The sequence below is a fragment of the Ascaphus truei genome, chromosome 16 (genome assembly GCF_040206685.1).
Source record: "Ascaphus truei isolate aAscTru1 chromosome 16, aAscTru1.hap1, whole genome shotgun sequence".
NCBI classification, from domain to species: domain Eukaryota; kingdom Metazoa; phylum Chordata; class Amphibia; order Anura; family Ascaphidae; genus Ascaphus; species Ascaphus truei.
This window is the reverse complement of record NC_134498.1, coordinates 41,123,736-41,138,512: the sequence shown is the minus strand read 5'-3', so window position 1 is coordinate 41,138,512 and position 14,777 is coordinate 41,123,736. Positions and strand designations below refer to the sequence as shown.

At 40.1% G+C, this 14,777-nt stretch overlaps 1 protein-coding gene across 2 annotated transcripts in view; it reads right to left on the bottom strand.

Annotated features, from left to right (window-relative positions):
• Nucleotides 1–14,696, bottom strand: part of AFF2 (ALF transcription elongation factor 2) — a 376,659-nt gene extending 361,963 nt beyond the window's left edge. For both annotated transcript variants that reach the window (XM_075573283.1, XM_075573284.1), the window contains exon 1: nt 14,418–14,696. In XM_075573283.1, coding sequence (XP_075429398.1) covers nt 14,418–14,464 — 47 coding nt within the window. In that variant the 5' untranslated portion in view covers nt 14,465–14,696. The remainder of the gene's footprint in view (nt 1–14,417) is intronic.
• Nucleotides 14,697–14,777: the final 81 nt, after the last annotated feature.

The window sequence follows — 14,777 nt, the reverse complement described above, 5'->3', positions numbered from 1 at the left end:
TCCAAGTTTGGAGGGTCACCTTTCACTCATTGCAACATTACAGACTTTCTAGCTGCCAGGGGTAGGCCGCGTCCATGGTGCGAGAGCGCGTGACGTGACGCGCGCCTTTACCTGCAGCGATCTGTGGTCTGGGTAGATGCGACGGAGAGGCGTATCGTGGGGGGTCATGGCCGTGATGTCACTGAGCTAGTTCGCCCACAATGACCCGGACCCGGACCCGTGACCCGGACGCCGCGCGAGAAAACAAATGTATTGGTGCACGCGAGAACCGACGCTTCTGGTCGCGCGTGCAGCCGCGCACTCTAGGGACAGCCTCATAGAGGCACATCATTTTGATCGCGATAACCATGGACGCGCCCGTAGAATTTCAACTATCCTTGGGGTTGCCGAGTTCCCAATAACTTCTTTCCACCCCTCCATGTTCCCAAATAGAACCGGGAGAGGTTCCTTCACAGTTACCACTTTAAGAAATCCCTTCTTAATTATGCATCAAACATCCAAACTCTACTAACATGAATTTTGGCAACTAATTACAGAATAGGAAAAGCTCATTTCTGTCTACTCTTTTCTATTGGAATAACAGTAGAATCATAACTGGAAATGTGAGATAATATAGTATTTGATGTCCTATAGGTACAATCTGCTCTCAGTTTCTGTTATTGCTTTACACTGTATGTCACTATTTTCCATACTGACAATGTCAACGTTTCACATACGGAATTTAATTTAACACTGTGAAACAATAAAATAGAGCAAGACTCCATGCCTGAAATTCAGATATGTCTGTGTCTGTTATGAGACCCATACAAGTCCTTTCTTTTAATAGATAGGTCTACCAATTTTGAGATACTAACTAGAGTTTATGCAAGGGTTTTTAATGATGTGTTTTCAATGGTGCAATGGATTTATGAGATAAGAAATATATTTATATGACTGCTTTTATTAGACACTTGTTTTAATGTGAACTTGTAACTTGTAATAGAATGTATGTTCAACTATGTAATGTTTGCAAGTAGACTCCAATCTTTAGGGATATAGTACAATCCCTTCACTGTAACTTTATGTGGTTTATATCCCACATCTTATTTACAGTGCTAATAAAAATAAGCAGAATGACTATAGTTTCGAACCTGCCAAACTTCCCAGATGTATCCGGGATTATGCTCGATCAGTGCTCCGTGCTCTATGCTCTGCTTACAGCAGTCGTGCATGGTAGGCTCACCCTTTCACATGTATCAATGCTCAGACATTGTTATCAGGAGGTGCTGTTCTATTTTTATACTAACCCAAAACTTGTGTTACACAGTGTTGGAACCAGAGGGGTCCCCTGACACTCAACAGTTCTTACAGACTCTGATCGGTGAAGTTTCCGGTATAAAATCCCCCCCAAAACAAAATGGACATCAAATCTCGCGAGTTGCACAGGACAACAAGGAAGCTGCCATCGATTCCTATTGGACAGCCATTTAAATCCCCCGGAGAAACTAAGAACTAATACTAGTAACTTCACATTTAAGTATTTCGGAAACCAGTGAGCCTGCAGAGCTGAAAATAACCCGGTTCAGCCCCAGGTGATCCTCTGGGACCAATTCTATTCATATATTTTTTTGTTCGTTATAGGTGCTTTTAAAGCTAAGGTCGAGAAAAATGGGGCATTGTGTGTTTAAATGACCATGTATCAGCTCATGTTGAGAGGTGTTTAGTTATTTATAGTGTAGTGTGCCTTGTTTATCCATTTTGTGGAAAAAAATACATATGAAACAAAATACAGTACATGCTTTTGCAGGTATTACGATGTTTTAATCAAGTGATGTGTGCAGCACCTTTCCAGACCTTCCATGTTTCTTTCTCCCTCTTGAGCCAAACTATTGTTTTTTATGGAACCCAACAAATAAGGAGAGAAATGCAATTCCAAGAAAGAACAAAAGTGAAGAACCACACTTGGCAGACCAAGACAATACATTGTCAGGTAATACAACCATTAGAGCAGTGGTTTTCACATTTCTTTTGGTTAAGGAATCCTATAATTATATTGTGAAATTCTGCGGAAACCCGAACCCTCTCTAATAGCGCGTCTGAGATCAGATGCATTGTAAGGAACCCCAACCATCTCTAATAGTGTATCTGAGATCAGATGCATTATAAGGAACCCTGACCCTCTCTAATAGCGCGTATGAGATCAGATGCATTGTAAGGAACCCCAACTCTCTCTAATAGCACGTCTGAGATCAGATGATTGTAAGGAACCCCAACCGTCTCTAATAGCGCGCCTGAGATCAGATGATTGTAAGGAACACCAACCCTCTCTAATAGCACGTCTGAGATCAGATGCATTACAAATTATTCTGTATTTGGTACAATTTTTAAATTACTTGAAAATTGCAGAGAACCCTTTAGGGATACCTGGTGGAACCCCTCTTGATATACACTGACTTAGAGTAATAATATATTTCTGCGTGTTTTGCCATTACACCATTGCAGAGTATCTTTCAAAAAGTAACGGCCTCTAGTACTGTGAAAGCTCTATACACTAACCGTTCTTCCTTCAAAACAGTGACAAGAATCAAATATGACCTCTACAAAGTGCTCCAAAAAAGAAAACATAGAAAACACTGTAGTCTGGGCCAAGGTGACGTTTCATCGAGTGTGCTAAGTTAAAAATGAAGTTTGTGCTACCTTCTGAACTACTGAGTGTTAACACAAGTGGAATATGTAGCATAGATTCCCTGGGAGAGAAAACTAAACAATGTATCAAAGGAAAAAAACGAATGGCTTTCAATGTGATCTGTCTTTACCCCAATTTTGCACTAGCTATTCTCCAAATTATCTTTCATGCATGAACCACAAATGTTAAAATGCTTCACCTGACCCCTAGTCTTTCATTCCCCTCTCCTTACAAGCCACTCTCTTCTAAACATGATGTGGTTTCCAGATGTTTGAGGGATGTTGTTGGGAGGTGTTCTTGATTAGTGGTAAACTTATATGATTTTAGTTACCTTTGGTAATGCATCTTGCATGCCTATTGTCTGAGAAGATGTAATATATCAAAACAACAATTAAAAAATAAACACGAGTAAAAGAATATTGTAGGACCCCCGGGACTCTATTAAATAAAAACCAGTTTTAAGTCATCACATCAATGAGGCATAGACAGCTTGCAGAATGCAGGAAATAAATAGCAAAGTTCAAATGTACGATTTTCACTCTTCCCTGGTGACTTTGCTGCAGCTGTAGATGGTGTTTTAGTCATTTCCTGTTGCAAACCTGGGCAAAGTGTGGAGCAAACCTGAATTGTAAACTGCTTTATATAATCCAAAACAGGCAACAAGAAAAACTAGGACTTTCAATGTTAAAAACAACAAGTCAACTCGGATCTGTCGAACCATTCGCACATAAGTAAATGATAAATATATAAATAGTTATTGATTTAAAAAAAATGTCCTTTAATAACTGGTTGCAGAACAATGAATCCTCACTTGATAACAGCATTTTATCATTGCCAGCCAATCAAAGACTAAACTTAAATCCAACTTTTTAAAAATTATTATTTAATGTACAATGTGCAATAATTCATGGTCATGTTTTTTCACGTTGCTGATAGAGCCACAATGCTATACAACATGTTTAAGGCCTATTCACCAGTGAAATAAAATAGGCTCAATGAATGACTCCATCATAATCTCCAGTGTTCTCAACGGAATGGAATATCACAGTTAGTGAAAGAACATTGTTCTCAATAACACTGTAGACACAACCGTAATTTGGGGGAAAACATATAGGAACTGGATGGTGTTTAGCAACAGGAAAAAGCTGTATGTAAAGAATCTCCAATTAGTGAGTAGCCTTAGGCCCGCAATATAGTGGGGGGGGGCGCGCAGCAGTAATAGTTGGCTGTGGTTAGCCAGCCATTGTATGCTAGGGCCATGCGCGGCAGTGAGCGTGGAGCCGGGCGATAGCGGGGAAGACTCCGAAAAGTAAGTATTCGCGCCGCTACCGCAATGTGTATGTATGTGTGTATGTATGTATGTGTGTGTATGTGTGTTTATGTGTGCACAATATTAATAAATAATTTATTCTCACAGCATGTCTTGTTTTTCATTTTTAATATACACACACACACACACACATATACAATATACATACACACACACACACACAGCTTCCCCAGTGACACACAAACACACAGTGACACACACACACAGTACCTTCCAAGCCTGTCGCTTACAGCAGCACAGACCGTACACACAAAAAGTGTGCGTCACGTGCACTATATTATGGGCCTTATGAAGGGGATGTCTTTAAGATAAATAAAAAGGTCTGAGTTAAAAAGTGTGGCTTCATTCCCTCCATAATATGCAATGTTTCCCAAAAATAACGAAATATACCGCATACAGAATACTGAGTTTTGTCACACTACAGGTCACCAGTAACAACAAGATTGTAGCTTTAGTAGTCTGTGTATATGAATAGATTAGAACTGGTGAAATATGAACGACGAAAAAGACAATTCTACATTTCACAGATATGACCCTCTTAACAGTATAACGTGACCTTCTAAGGCCCGGGCCATAGAGGGGTGGGGAGAGCAGAGGCGCGCTAACGCTGAGGCTCGCCTGCTTCAGTCAGCGCGATTGCACGGACTTGCAGGCGAGCCCGCGTGCGCGAAGGGAGCCGGGGGGAGGTGGTTGGAGGCGAGGCAGTGACGTCGCTGGGCCAATCGCCCGCGACGCACTGACGTCAATGTCACGGCGCCGACGTCACGGCGCCATGACGTTGACACTGCTGTGCTGTGATTGGAAGTTTTCAGCCGACAGCGCGCTGAAAAACAGCTTGGCGCTCGGCTGAAACCTCCATCTCGTCAGCACGCCTGCGGACGCTCGCGTGAGCCCCCTCTCAAGGCATCCTCATTGAGGATGCAGGGGCTCAGCGCGGAGCATCCGCACGGCTCAGCACGGCCTGTCCGTCTATGGACTCGGCCTTACATACAGCCAGCTGCATAGAAATCAGATGTGTTATTATTTACAGTGATAAATTATGCAAACTTGCTATTGTTATTAACATATGCTCACACGAATTAATCTCAAACCATATATATTATTATTGTTTAATACATTCTGAGCTATACAGAGAATGAAGAAGAAACAAATATTGCTGCTCCTCGTTATATATTTAACATTGTATTTATGCTGAAAATTGTGTGAAATAAAATATTATTGCATAGCAGCATCCTCAAAGGTTGCATTTTTTATATCACATCACCAAAATCAGTCCATGTGCTAATACATCATATCTAACACAAGAGAAACCGCACGTAAACATTTATTGTTGAGTTCAAAATAATAACAGCTCAGACTAAGCTCCACTACCTTTGTTATATTGCCCAACCCCCACTGTGCCCACCAAATTACTAACAGTTAATACAGGGTCACAGAGTTCATGGGAAAGAGATAGGGAAAGACTCTGTTTCAACATTTGATTGCCAAGCACCACTACAACATGCACTTTGAATTTAAAAAAAAGAAGCATTTGTGTGCTATTGAACTATAGATGGCCTTGTGATTTCACTCATTCAACAGACAATGCATCCTAAGAAAATACATACAATTGTTGTTGAATATTGTCTCTGAAAAGTAAATTCCGGTAAGACTGCAAATCCATGATTTCACATGTGCAAAAGATCCCATTTTTTTTTTTGCAGAAACAAATAAATCAGGCGTTGAAAATACATTTAGGAAAGGAGTTTTAAGGATATTGAGTTCTGTTAATGGCATTCTGCCATGATATCAGAGAAGTTATAGCTGTCTTGAGAAGTCATTATTTATCCAAATTACTAGAAATTTCGCAGTCTGAAACTCAAAACGGATTTATTCTTGTAAAACAAATATTTTCACAATTGTGCACCTCACAGTGGAAACAGTTGATTTTTTTTTTAGAAAACCAGTAACCAGGTCTGAATTTATGTAATGTCACAATTGATGTTTTCTCACTGCTAATTTTTTACTCTTGTTTCACCCTTTGCTTGGAATGTTTACTTAAGGCTTAGGATGCATAAGGATCTATTTTGTCTCTGAAAACAGGCCCTTAAAACACTGGACAAGAGGGGAAGCCAGTAGCCAAATGTTAACCACAAGAGTTTGAGTGGAAGAACCAACTTCAACTTGTAGTTCCAGCTTCTTCTGAAATCCAATCTACTCACGGTATGTTTTCTTTTATGTCTGGAATTCATGCTTGTGATGTATCATTGCCCCGTATTTTGAATTGTTTGTGTTTTTACTGTAAATCACTGTGCACATGATTGGCACTTTACAAAAATAAATACATGATGTTAATGTTAATTGATGGATAGGTATTTATGGTAGAAAAGTGAGCCTTTCTCTATCTAATTGTTAGTCATCAATATTTTCAGAATATATAAATCATTTAAAAATTGTATATATATATATATATATATATATATATATATATATATACAGAACGTCAGGGATGTGCATGAGGAAGGTCGCGTTCTGCTGACCGAAACGTTGGATGCAGTGCCATGTACTTCTTATGTGAATACAGTTTTTTTGTTCTTACCTGGCTGTGTGCTGTCTCTGTTTCCCGGACCAACATCTGGTAAATATTCATTTTATATATATATACACACACAAACACACACACACACACACACATACACACACACACACACACACACACACACACACACACACACACACACACACACACACACACCTTTAATTGCCTGTGTTATTTATTTTTTATTGTTTGCTAATTGATGTTCTCTGGCAATATAGGGATTAAAGTAGCAATCTGCCCATTTTTGCAAAAAAAAATTAACGAACCCAGTGTTTTCTCTGAGCTGAACGTCAGTATTCCCAGCTCCTGGGGGCCACCGATTCCTGAGATATTTACCTTTTAAGGTGGCAGTAAAATTAAACTCAAATCCTAGATGGCTGCCTGGCTGCCAGAGTTACCCATACCCATTTCCCAATAGGAAGTTGCAATTTCATGCTTCATACAGCTCAAACCCCATTGTAGCGCGATCCGCTACAACGCGGATCAGATATAACGCGGTCTGAGCATGGCTCCCGATTTAAAAACATCTCCAATGGTTTTTTTAATTTTTTTATTATAACATTCACCAATCCCGGTTATAACGCGGTCTCATTATGTTGACCCCATGCCCCGCGTTATAACGAGGTTCAGCTCTATTTGCCCTTTGGAGTGAGGTAGCCATATTGATTACCCAAATGGGACCAAAATGCTGGCATATAAAAAGGTAAATATCTCAAGGAATAAAGGGTGATTCAGCTTGGTTCCGATACTGTAAAAAAATAAAGTGAAGGGAGGGGGGGGGGGGAATATTTCTGTGTTAACAATCAATTATTTCTTACTTGGGTTCAAAATCTTTTTGTCCTAAAGAGATCTCAGACTCAGCAGGTTTGCTTTAGAAATTCTAAATCTGCTCACCAATCAATGAAAATACTAAGGTTATTTACACTAATCTTGGAAAAAATAGAACCACTTCTTTCTGTTACTAAAAGTGTTTAAAAAACAATTCCTGTTAGTGGCACATATCCAATAAAAATATATTATAAAAGCAATATTATTTTCCAACATATCAAAATAAAAAGCACACCCTGCTGCGTTTAAAAATAACATTATATGTTCCAACAATGTATCTCATTTCATGATGTAGCCGGCGATACAATAAATATAATACGTGGACAGATAACATACACCTCCGCCAAGGCCAATGTTTGACTTGAGCAACAATGGGAGGAACGCATGCTTCAGCTCACCAGCTTGACTCGAATGTACAGCATTATTCAACCCCTTGTTTGGGAATGAATGTAAAACCCATTGATGGTTCTATAATGCTGAGTATAACAGCATTTCAAGCTTCTTTTTTTTAAAAAGCCAGCTAATAACTTATATTATTCATGCTCTCAAGGAGAGGTTTCAATGCTGGTTATTACTGTTACTGACTGTCATGGGAGACCAGGTCATTTATACCTTTTTACCAGGACCATGCATTGAGCAAAACAAGTTAATGAAATAAATTGTACATTTACACACAGTGTTACACAAACTACAGCAAACAGACACACTTACTTGGGAATTGGGGTAACAACCTAGACTCTCCTAGATGCAGGGAATCCTATCCCTGATAACAGTTGCAAAAACAGGACAGAAAATATTCCAGGCAGCTTTCACTGAAGCAGCCCTTTTCTTGCTGGAGACTTGCAACTGGAAACTTAGTATTTGAGAATCTTAGAGGATTGGAAAACTATGAGAGACCTTGGGGAACCTTGGAGAACACTTGATAACCCTGGAGAACAATATCTAATGGGCGCAAGGGGTTATAATACCTCTGACTTTCACTCAAAAAATACTATAGCCCAATCCAAAACGTGAGTAATGTCTCTGCAGCCAATTAGAGACAAACTGGTAGACACAACAGGGTTACATGGAAATCTAAATGAACAAGGGGCATGGGCAATTTGGTCTGGGATCAATGGAAATTCAATGGGTGTCCACTGATCTCAGGATGTGGATACTTGAATCCTTCCCTCCTGTCAAAATGGTCTTGACACATTGGTCATCCTCTGGGACTTTTATCTCCAGATGTCCTGCCAGACCTCCTGGCACCACTTGGTAGCCCAGTGGCCTGTTAGAGCATTGGTCCTGAAAGTCCCAGCTCATTTCTGTGCACAAACAGATATGTTTTCAAACACACTGTTCCATAAAATATACACTTTAAAAATATCCTAAGTCTTTTGGTTATGGGAAATAGAGTAAGAAGCGGCACATTATTTCTTAGTAGCCACATTCCCCACACTCTATACAATAAACTTTGGACTGGACTTTTGAAAGTCCCCTCACAACCTTGTAGATGATTGGAGTACCCCCAGAACCCCGATACCGGTTCTGGGTGACCTGGTCCTTTACTGGGTATCCCCATTAACCTAGGAACCCCTTGACTGTTTCAGGGACACCTCACATCCCTATGCCCCATTTATCTTTCGGGGCTGTGCTGAAGCAGGGACCCCTAGTGGTGAATCGCAAAAGCATTTTCAAGGGGAGATATTACTGAGACAACGTGCCTGCATGCATCCAGGCATCCGACTGGATTCCTGGGTACATTTTTAGGGGAACCAGCTAGTCTGGGCCCTGACTAGATAGACACAATCTGACAACACTTTTTCCGCAACCCCCTTCACACCCCCCCCCCCCCACCCCTCCCCTGAAATTCATACAACAGCAATCCCTGCTTGCTGATATCCCTGGAAAGGTAAAAAAACAAAAATTCTTTATTAATAATTACAGGTAATGCTTTAATAACAGGTGGGTCTAAGAGCTGACACTCCTGAACCCCAAAACATGGATCAGAGGTAACCAAACGGGCTTAACCTTTAATAGTGAGCCTGGCTACCTCTTCACCGTCACACTGACTAGAATACATGGTTATGAACTTTATATGGTAGGAGTTATATAGGGATGCTCAATAGCTTCTTCTACCCTCACACACATTCAAAAGACAATTCACCTGCAAGGTTAGACTAAAAAGTATCAGATTGAGGCCCTGACTCGCTTAACTGTGCAAAATCAGGGCAACTAACATGAGTTTACCTAATTCAGGAACCTCACTTTTCCCAAGGTTAACAGTATACTAGAAAACAAATGATATGACATTTAACGAAATATAATAGAGCTCATTAGCAAAGGGTTAGTGCCATGTTATTTCAGAATAACGCAACGTTATCTTCAAAAATGGGACGTTACTTCATTCTTGGCGTTACTGCAGGACAGCAGAGATGGGCGATTTTTTGGGGGCGGATTTGTATCTGCCTCGGTTCCTTTGGTCCGCGAATTTCCGTGAATCCGTCTCAAAAAGGGTCGATTTGCCTTTTCCGGATTTTTTTTTCTGTCACCGACAATCCAATCCGCGGATTCCACAATCCACTGGTGGGTTTTAAGAAGGCAATTCGCGGATTCAGCAATCCGCGCACAGGAAAATTCCGCAAAACGCATTGTGCCTGGTTAGCCCATCTCTACCAGACACACACTAAAATAGGGCTTTTGGCCACATTAGAGTGAAATAAATTAGCTTAGTGAACAAGTATTCTCAGGATATTGTTCTGTTTGTATACAATTTCCCCCAATGTCCGCTCTTTATATAGGCTTTTAACGCGACGATAACATAAGTTAATATTACTTTCTTAAGTGAGTATAGCTTTACCAATAAGGTTAACACCATGTTAAATAGCTTTACCCCGTTTAGCGAGTCTGGGCCTTAATGTGTTTAGAAGGGTCATGTGTACATGAGTCCATCAAATAATAACAGTTTGGGGGGTGGGGAGGGGGGTTCCGTATCCAATTCACACTAACTTTCTGCAGAAAATTGCCCTGGCTTACCTTAGGGCTCCATGTTAAAATGGATCAGAAGCAAAAGGTGACAGTGTGAGTGCTCATTTGCATGTCATTACCCAGAATCCCTGGCTGCAAAGGAAGCACTGCATGCCAAGAGATAATGGGGAATGGCAGGGTCTAAGACATGTGAATGTGCTCACACGTGATATTTTTTTATTTGCTTTACATACTACCACGAATAGCATTGCACTATTTTAATGCTAAGTGGAATATTAGTTAGCATTGCAGGCTTTTTTTTTGCCTAAAGAATACGGACTAAAGAGATCTTCTGTAGCAACACATGGCACAGCACTGGCTGGAACTGAAACAGTTCACCTTTGTCTGGAGTGCAGGATCACCCCCTCCAGGTTGAGGAAATATGTTAAAAGTACATGCTGCTGTGGTATGCGGTATGTTTTTACACTCATCCAGGAGAGAAACCTGGCATGCACATGGCTGATTCTCAGCTCTGACAGCCACACAGAGACCTTTGAACTTGCTATTTATATAACAGTTTAGAGAGTTTAAGTCTCTTCCTGTATAACTGGCAGTTTGCTAGCTTTGCTGTAATTAGGCCACTTGCAAGACATTATATACTGTACAAGTAAAATAAAACCAATTGATTGGTTTTTTTGGCAGAATGAAGTCCTGCACTTAATTTAACTATAGTGGATGCAGCATTAATGGCTGATTTTATTTTAAACATGTGGGTTTTTCAGCTGATTATGCTAAATGTTTTTTTTATTAATATAAAACATTATTTGTTTTAGCTTTCATACTATTTTCTTTCAGCTGAAAGTCACATCACTAATGTTTTATTAGAAGCTGTGATATTCCACTAATTCTTAGAATACTGCCTGCCATCACTTTTATCTACAAAATGAAAATTTCACATCCCTTTTTAAGATATGTGGAATCGCCTTGAACTCTTTCACTGCTGTGCAATGTGTTGCAGGATATCCTACTGTTCTAATGAGCTTTGAATTCAGTATTTTAGTGTCAATCTCTGGATTTTCCCAGGTATATGCCCCCAAAACGACCTCAAAATAAAAAGCTAATTCTGGAAGGAGCTCAGGTGAGTCACTTACACTTATTTTAAATAAATAATTCAAATGTATTAAGTTAAGATTAGGTATGAGGATAAACACAATATAGCTCAACCCCCTTATAACGCTGTGCTTGGGGTCCAAAGAATTACATCGCGTTATAAAAGGATCGCGTTAGAAATAAAGTACAATTGTATGCATTGTATAATAAAGTATTTAAGATACCAATAATCGTGTTGTAAAGTTTTCATAAATACGAAAATTGGGAGCCACGCTTACATCGCGTTATAAGCGGATTCCCATTGTAACGGATCGCGCTATAACGGGGTTGAGCTGTACTATGTTAGCCTTAACTGCCAAACAACACTTTAGAGCAGCGGTCCCCAACCTTTTCGGCACCAGGGACCGGTTTCGTGGAAGACAATTTTTCCACGGACCGGGGTGGATGGTTTCGGGATGATTCAAGCGCATTACATTTATTGCGCACTTTATTTCTCTTATTATTACATTGTAATATATAATGAAATAATTATACAACTCACCATAATGCAGAATCAGTGGGAGCCCTGAGCTTGTTTTCCTTCAATTTGGCTAGGGTTAGCTTGTGGGCTTACCAAAACTGTGACTGAGGCAAGTGCGCAGTGCGGGAAAGAGGCGCGGACTAAAATAAGTGTCGGATTCTGACTTCTCATAAGGAGCGCGCAACCTAGATCCCGCGCATGCGCAGTTTACAGTAGGGTTCGCGCTCCTATTAGAATCTAATGCTGCCGCTGATCTGACAGGAGGCCGAGCTCAGGCGATAATGCGAGCAATGGGGAGCGGCTGTAAATACAGATGAAGCTTCGCTCGCCCCCCGCTCACCTCCTGCTGTGCGGCCCGGTTCCTAACAGGCCACAGACCGGTACCGGTCCGTGGCCCGGGGCTTGGGGACCCCTGCTTTAGAGGGCCTCAATGGCATTGAAGGGTGTGTAAACAAAATGTGTAGTATCTATGTTACTCTGTTAAGGTACTAAATGAACACCTACAGTATCTCTCTATCAATTCATTCACCATTTACAGCACAAACCTGTTTAACATATAATTTACATGTAAACACCATCCATTAGCACTATCAGCAGGATAATAGCAATGATGATACAGTGATTATAATAGTTACTATCATTATGAGTTATGTTCATGTAGAATAATTTCAGCTCCGTTTATTCCCGCCTGCAGTCACTGAGTCAACACAAAAAAAAACAGTGACAAGATACATGGACCATAATTGAAAAACTTCTCCTCGTGAGCAAGGATGGAATTTAAACATTCTGCCAGGGTCAATGTGATCAGATTCAATGAACATTACGTCCTGAAATATTTTGTGATTTAAGTACCTTGCTGATGCAGGAAGAATGCACTTTTACAAAGTTTGATGCATAATCAGATCTCGTCCCTACCCTAAATCTTGCATAATTCCATGAAGGCTTCTTTACAAACACGCACAGAGAATATAAGAAGCTAAAAGCATACATCACAAAGAAAGGATGTCTAAAGGAACATAATGTGACAATCAGTTTTGTGACAAAACAATCAAATAGTAATTTTTCATGAAATGCACGGTTTTAATATTATGTAAAGATACGTTAAAACATTAAGTCAATAAAGTAAACAAACAAATATGTTTTGAGAATATGAATATATACCACATAGTCAATTAAAAGAGATTCTATCAAAGTAATGATATAACCTCATTATAAATTAGGCAAACGGCATGATAATTCTATAGGAGCTGCTATAAATGCATATATGTGATGCCTGAAAATTACTACAACAGTTCATATTTTGCTTATTTATTAGGTGTATTGATGTTTACTTTTAAATAATAAAAGGACATCTTTCAAAGAAGGGGGATTTAGAGATGCCTACAAATTAATCAGATATTGATACAAATGCTTTACATTAATGCAATAAGGATTTACAGTATGACATATCTGTATGCTGTGTAAATTGCCTTCACATCCAATATTAGAATGTATCTTGACCTTACTGGATAACCCCGCACAAAGTCTTGACTTTTGCCAGATAACTGCATATTTTGACATTAAAATAATAGTTGTAATAACAATAAAATAATTACCCTAAACTATATCTCACTGCAAACCGAAATGGAACCAGACAGACTTATCATCAAAGCACAGCAGTAAAATCTATATATTTGACACTATAGAAATACACTTCAAGCATTTCCAACTTTTCAACAACTTCTCAGTCAAGCCCCCAAAACAGAAATATTTACTTTACAAAAAGTTTACAGGATTCCAACTGTACAGAAAAAAAACCTCCCATAGGACACCAGCAAAATTCAGCTCAGACAGTTCACCCCTCCTCTCCCCCAATCAGAATCTAATATTAATCTTCAATTGTGTCTTTTTTATTCTTAAATGGTAAATCTTAAATGTTATACCTTCATAGTGTCCCTTTATGTGAAAACACACACACACACACACACACACACACACACACACAAATATAATCCTTTTTTTAGAATAGCCCATGACAGACTGCATTTTGTGCAAGGAATTCATTACCTTAAAGAAGCAATAGAGTACCAATTACTAGTGATGGTTTAGTGTAGTACCCAGACAGCATTTGACATTTCCGTATTCATTGCATAGATATCTCCAAACTTAGCACATCTATTCAATGCAGCACTAGGTGTCCCCTGGCTGCTAAAAGACATGCAATATGGTAAATCACCATCAAGAAATGGCATGAAAAAGCAAAAAGCTACTGACATGCCTCCAAAATGCATATTTAATGGTACTCCTGGAACTTGAGCTGTGACACTGGTGATCCACTTGGGGATCTAACCAGTGTCCTATGTCCAGATCCAAAGATATAGACGAGAGAGACTAAGGGGAGTCTAAACAAAGGCAAAATCAGCAAAGAAAGATATTAATGTGAGAGAAAAAAAACACCTACCACTGCTGTTCTAGGTCCCAGTCTCTGAAAAAGTCGAATAGATCCATAATAGTCTATGAAAGACTCAATGAGATCTCCTGCAGCATAGGCAATGCTGGGTAAGGCAGAGGTGCCCAGCGTTCGGGTCCAGGCAGGGCTGTGCGTGGCAGTGTCCGCCCCGGTGTAGCTGGGCTCCTGCACTAGGAGAATGCGAGCTCCGGCTGCTGCCTGGCTGGGGAAGTAGCTCAGCCCTCAGCATCATCACACTGAGAGAGCGAGAGAGACACAGAGAGAGAGAGAGAGCAAGAGACAGGAGAGGAGGAGCTTGGGAGAAGCCACAAGCCAAGACATGGAGCCAGCACGTTATCAGGGCTGGGATCT